Consider the following 6,634-nt stretch of genomic DNA (forward strand, 5'->3'; position numbering starts at 1 on the left):
TCTATGAGAAGTAACTTTTACATGATCTATAATAGAACAGATGTCAAAGAAGATGCAGAGTCACTGAAGCCATCCCAACTTAATACATCCCTAAAAGCCTGACACCAGTGTTTTCCATCAACCCACTGAAAGACTGGCAGAACTGTGACCACATCATGAAAAAGACAACCCTAACAGCAGAACTGCTCCCTGTGGAAACAATGGACGGCATCTGGCTCTTACCTTGCAGTTGGCATGATGTCAGAAAACCCAGCAGCCTAACCTGATGATTAAATGACCAAAGGCTTCCCCCTCTCTGTCAAAGCAACGTGCTTTTTGACTACAGGAACTGAGGCTGCACTTTGAACAATGCTGACTGGTTGGTGGAGGAAGCAGGCGGGTCTTAGTCTCTTCAAGGCATATGATTGGCTGCACATGTTCCAAATATTAAGATGCTTTCTATGCTGCGTTTGAGGCCAATGGGAAGGAGTAGGTCAAATTCAGATTGTGGCCAAAGAGCTTGGTTTTAACCTCATCTGTCCATAGCACTTGCCAGCTCTGAGACTTTAGAAATAAAGTCATGCATGACGCAATTACTGTTTCTTTATTTTTTCTATCTTTTTTAAATTCAGGGAATAAAAAGTAACAGTGCATTAACATTTGAAGAAAGGGTCATTTTTAATGTGCAAGGATTGTATCTACTTGGTTTAGACTTAGTGCCCAAACCTTTGCATACACCTGATTATCATCAACTTTATAGCAGATGTAGTAGAGGATGGGTCAGTAGAATAACACATCGCCTGGTCACACAATTTTTGCTATTTCTTTCTCAGCAGGCCATGACAGCGTGTAAAAGCATACAGCCGTCAATACTTTTATGATTTACACGCGCACTTATCCCACTGCAACATATCAAAATGACCTCCTTCCACACACGCTCTCAAGAGTCAGCTTTGACCCATTTTTATTAGTTGGCCCAACCTCACCTGCTCCCATATTTCTTCTGAAACATCAGGTTGTGTTTTATTTGTCCTCTCCTTCCTTTTGCTCTGATTTTTATTTCCTGATCTGTGAAGCACTTTGGATCAAATGTGCTGGGTTGAGTCGGGTGTAAACATGCTGAGAATTAGCTTTGCCAAGAGCAATTCAAGGCTGTAAAAACTTCCTCTAAACATTAACTCACAGTCGTGACTACAATATGGACAATCACATGAAAAAAAATCAGTTTTCCTCCTGGCACTTGAACGCCGCACTGTTCACTTCTCATTATGCAAAATGTAGCTGTGTTTTTTTTTGGGTTTTTTTTGTTTTTTTTTTCCTCCAATATCAACAAGCCTCCAGCTGCTCGCCAGCACTGTAAATGTCACTGCGTTGTTACTGATTACAACAAGAAAACTGACAAGACATTTAACCGCTGGACTGATGTTTACATCACAAGACATATGATACATTTCACATCAGCTGCTTGATACTTCACAGCCCCTAACCCACATGTATTTACATGGTAACAAGTTAAATAACATGCAAACCTTGGCGCCCCTTTAATTATCAGCCTATTAACATTTGGGGAAGGAGCATCAGTGATTTTTAACTTCTTAGCTGAGTTTATCTCACACCCGTCAAATCTCTTTAGCTGTCATCATTTTACACTCATCTTTTTTTTTTCTTCTTTCTTTTTTGGAAAGGATTTCTACAGGATGGATAAATGCCTCCCTGTCATGTGATGATAAACCCAGCCCTCCCTTGCTAGCTGTCGTTAGCACCGTCTTAACCCATCGGTCTCTATCTAAATGCTAACGCAAGCTTTACCTGAACATTTGAGTCGATTCAAAGGTGAACGCTGCGCAGCGCCTCCGCCGCCCTGCGCCTCCCGCAGCAGCTCACACCGACGCCGGGCACCTGTGCTCGGACTCGCCGCTAGCCGCAGCAGCTAACTACACAAGAGAGTCACGCCAACACATAACACGCAAACGCTGTTGGGTCGTTACCTTAACGCTGTTTTCCTCCCTGTCGACATGTTTGGTTCTTCGTCAGACATATGTGGGTTTCTTTTTTTTTTTTTTTTTTTTTTTTTTTTTTAAAGCCAGCAACTGAGGGGGGGAGAGGGGGGGCGTTGATGCCGTGGAGGCTGGGAAGCCGCTGCTCTCTGCCGGGGAAGAGTAGTGAGAGGCTGCGGCTCCCTTCCACACGGATGAGGATGATGATGATGATGGAGGAACTGGTTAACAGCATGCAGCCTAGAAAGAAAATTAATGATTATGTCCGGGGAAGGACCCGAGTCAGCTTGTTTTCCTTCTGCTGGTCGAGGCAGTGTGCCTTTTGACTCAGGAGGAGAAAGAGATAATAGTTATCTGATGTTATGACAGTGCTGTTTCACCTGTTCCACACAGATGAAGTTCAAACTTCACAGTTTAATTCAGGGAACAAAACATGGTCCTACTTTGTGTGGTAGGCTGTAGGATTTGTAGTTACACAACCGCATATTTTAACATCATGTGTGTGCTGTAATAATCTGTCTTGTTGGAGAAAAGACACGCCTGAGTTCACTTTGAGCACCAGACACTCTCAAGCCTGAGTTATTATTAACCAGGCCCCAGACTCCCCAGGTCCCAGAGGGCCCTGTATTCATTGTGTGTAGATTGCTTTAGAGCAATTCAATAGATTGCAAATTAGTTTAGTGAATATGCACATCATCCCCTTCATTGTGAGCTGTCAGGATGTAAGTGGGCCCTGTGTCAGAATGTGCACGGTGCATATTACTAAATAAATGTAATGAATTTTGCACTTAATGAAACAGTGAAATGTCCTGGTGCCACAGTGGTTGAGATACACTGCAATGTTTCCTTTTCAATCCGGACCAGGCACTTTTATTGCACTCATATCCCCCTCTCTCTCCCCACGTTTGTTGTCCGAATATATATTGTCCCAAAAGAAATGGAAAGAATAATTAAAGGATTTCAAAGAAAATAAAAGAAAGGAAGAGACAAAAAGATAGGAAATGTTTGTCAGTGGTTTGGGTGAAGTGACCCTCTAGAAGATAGCATCAACATACCTGCCAAGGCAAAACATAATTGTTTACACATCAGGGTAATCTCTCATCAGCTTCTCTCATGCAACACACTGAACCAAACTCCTTTCAAAAATTATGCAACTTTGATCTTGCTCACTGGTAAAAACGTTAAACCAGCCTTTTTTTCATTTTAAAATTCAAATGTGATTTGACTTTCAATCATTATGTTAATGCAAAGGCTGGATTACTGACCGGTCAAAGCGTTTCACTTTGTGATGAGTTGTTTGGTAATATAATCCACCAAAGCACAAATGTGAAATGAAGGGGACTCAGCGCAGGTCCTGCATTAGGTCCTGGCTCAGAATGTAGTTTCAACACCTTTATTTATACAGTAGACACAGTGCTTACATGATGCAAATCCTGAATTTGTGTTTTACCAAATTTCCATAAACAAACCGACAAAGCAAAACTGGCTGCAGGTAGAATTCCAGGAGAGGAGTGGTGGCTGGTTTCTGGGACTCTGGGCAAAATATATTGAAGCAGCTATGTGTGGTCTGCTGTATGAACTGTGCTTTATGGGTAGGCCTACATGACAGTGACAGGAGTGTGTGGAACAAAGGGCCCACAACAGCTTACTTTTGTTTCTACTTATTTAAGTCAGCAATCTGCACAATAAATGTAAGCTGATACAGGTGGTGAGTGCAGGTCAGTGAGAAGTCAAAGACAACAGCTATTCAGTATCATGATATTACACACACAGTACGATACAGAGATGTTCACAAGCAGCATTATCATCTCGAGCACATTTTTGCATGTGGATGTTTTCAGTCGTATAAGTATAAGTGGGTCACGACACTCATATCACTGCTGACTCACAGGAAGAGTCTACAACAAATCCAGTTCTAGCAAGAGAGTCAACATCCCCACAACTCAGGCACTGGTATAAGCATATATGAGCAATTATAAACCCAACTAAGCTGCATAGTTTTTATATCTTTTTGAACAATCCTTCTCTCAGTTAGGTAAAGAGAATTGTCTCCAAATTAAAGTCATGAAGCAGGTGTAACTCTAGAGGAATCATGTAAAACAAGTGCTTTGAACAAATCATTACCATGTCACCTTACAACTGGCAAGGGAGTGTCAACATTTCACTATTACAGCCAACCCAACTTCATTTTAAATGTTAATTCTACTCTTCTAAAGTTATAATAATAATAACAATAAAGCTGTGCCTCTAAACCTATACAATCACATGTTCTGAAGATAAAAATACCTGAAGGCTTTAATATCAGTCAGGACCTGTTCTGCAACACCTCTGACTCTCCTGCATTTGCCTTGAAGATGAAGGCCGAAGACAAGTTGCCATCCTAGTGATGGGCTGAGTTGACCTGTACATAGATGAAGCTTTTCCTGATTAAACACCAGTCCCTGGTTCCAAATATACTGTAGACTGACTGTAGATCACACAGTGGTGGAAAGTAACCAAGTTTACTCAAGTGTATCTTTGGTACAGATTTAAGAAGTTTGTACTTAGATCCATAGCCTACATTTTGTGATACTTCATTCTTTTGAGTGAAACACTGTCTTTTACTCCACTATATTTGTTAAAGCAATTAGTTTAGTTAATTATTTGAAGATTAAGATCTTAAATAAGTTAGGCACATACTACATCATCAATGTTGTGAAAAATCTGATGAGAAAATATGATCATATTAGATATTTAATAGAAATATGTATATTACAATATTATAAATGAGAAAAGATTCTTATAGATGTTAGATAAGATGCCCTAATTCATTAAAATTAATCTATGAATATAAACGCTCCCATTATCAATGATGAACTTGTTTGCAGACTGAGAGAACAGATGGATGTTGCCTCTCAAAGTCCAGACGATGAGAGTTTCCACTGTTGGATCGTGGATTAAATCCAGATCCAGCTTGTGGAACATCTGCAGGTCTTTCATCACAGCCTTAAGGACTTTTCTAGTGTCCTTCATGCCCGGACAGAAGCCAGGGGACAGTGAGAGTCCCTCCATCGTCTTCTCTGCCAGACGTTTGATGTGTCTGTAACAGTCCTCCAGGCTGCGGTTATTCAGAGCGCGATACTTCAGCACGTTCAGCATCAGCTGGGTGACAAATAACCGGGGCTGGTCCCTGCAGGGATTTTTTTTTTGATACAATACTTCCTGGTTCATAAGTGGTTTAAGTGAGTGGTTTGTAGTCTTTCCGGCTGGGGGCTGGGAAACTATTTGCCCTTGATACATAACATGTCACACACACATGCATGCCTATAAACACACTTGCTTCCAAACAACTCACTATCAATGATTAGTAGACACAGTTTGGGGTTGGGTCCCCATCCACAACCTGCTCATAAGCAGTGGCAGAAGAACAAGTCACTTCCAGTCTTTGTTTGAAAAAGTCCAAAGTCAAGTCTAAATCCCAAACAATAAATTCATAGTCCACGCCAGATTATTGCCAATTTACATGTTTAAACACATCAACAACCTGTATAGAAAATGGTACAAGAAATAATTAAGGCTATATCAATTGCAAATAACATTTCACAAAAAAAAGAAAAAAAAAAAAAAGAATAAAAGACAAACTGATCAGGTGTGCTGCGGTGTTTTATTCCTGTGGCAAAGATTTATGAAATCTGAATCTAGTTTTCTGAATCTAGTTTCCTTTATTGAATCCATTTGTTTTAAAAGTTTAAAAAAATCTGAAACTCAAATATTTTATTGAGATCTGTTGGTGGATCAAGAGGGAAGAAACAAACCAGCAGTGTATTGCTGCAACCACCAAAAATTTTATATTTTTGTTGTTACAACAAGAAACTTATCTTAAATAAGAATGTTATTTAAGATTCTTTTCACGTTATAACAAGACATCTTCTCGTTATCATTTGATACCAATTTATTCTGTTTTTACAAGACATTTTTCTTGTTATAAACAACATCACTTTGTTCTATTCTTTCATTATATCACAAAACTGTCTCATTATGTCACAAAAATAAGCTATTTTGATGAACACAATTTTTCTCATTAGACCTTGATAAGCTGGTATGTTCAGAAACTTCCATATGGTGCAAAAACAAGAACAAAGGTCCACTGTTGTGTGAACAGACAGTGTAACCTTAACATGATTGATGAACATTAAAAAAAACAGACCGTATGGATGGTGATGTTGCTAAATGCTCGCTCTCATTAGCACCACAGCAGTGACTTGGCAACCCTTCACTCCATGAAGTGGAGTGGGTATGAGGCCATGAGTATACGCCTGTGTTTAATTTATGCAGCAGACTGAAAACCTAAAATATTCAGTACTGAGTGCCACACCCACAACCACCTTCACCCCCTCCACTTCCAGACAGACCAGAGACTGAGCTGTGCTCGAGTCCTTCAATCTCCACACCGTATTTTCAATCTGGACACAAACATGTTTATCTAGTAACCCCTCTTAAAGTCGCCTGTGGATGTGAGGCTGCCTGCGTGTGTGTGTCAGCACAGTGACAGACTGTCTAGGTGCCCCCACCCTGTCGCCCCGGGGCGGGCGCCAGCTCCCTCCCCCTGCAAACCTACACGAGTTAAGTGGTTAAACCGGTCACTGCAGTTTTCTAGCCACTGTAGGCTCCGCCCTCTT

General features: G+C 40.7%; 1 protein-coding gene across 3 annotated transcripts in view; it reads right to left on the reverse strand.

Annotated features, from left to right (window-relative positions):
* LOC139608237 (adenosine kinase-like) overlaps nt 1–2,178 on the reverse strand; it is a 101,142-nt gene extending 98,964 nt beyond the window's left edge. Inside the window, exon 1 of one of the 3 annotated variants that reach the window (XM_071461742.1) lies at nt 1,968–2,178. In XM_071461742.1, coding sequence (XP_071317843.1) covers nt 1,968–2,017 — 50 coding nt within the window. In that variant the 5' untranslated portion in view covers nt 2,018–2,178. Of the gene's footprint in view, nt 1–222; nt 352–1,788; nt 1,908–1,967 lie in introns of those variants that run through there. The other 2 variants (XM_071461744.1, XM_071461743.1) reach the window with 2 other exon arrangements.
* Nucleotides 2,179–6,634: the final 4,456 nt, after the last annotated feature.

This window comes from Trachinotus anak, unplaced genomic scaffold (genome assembly GCF_046630095.1).
Source record: "Trachinotus anak isolate AG129_WGS33_773 ecotype Australia unplaced genomic scaffold, CSIRO_AGI_Tana_v1 ptg000025l, whole genome shotgun sequence".
Classification (NCBI taxonomy): domain Eukaryota; kingdom Metazoa; phylum Chordata; class Actinopteri; order Carangiformes; family Carangidae; genus Trachinotus; species Trachinotus anak.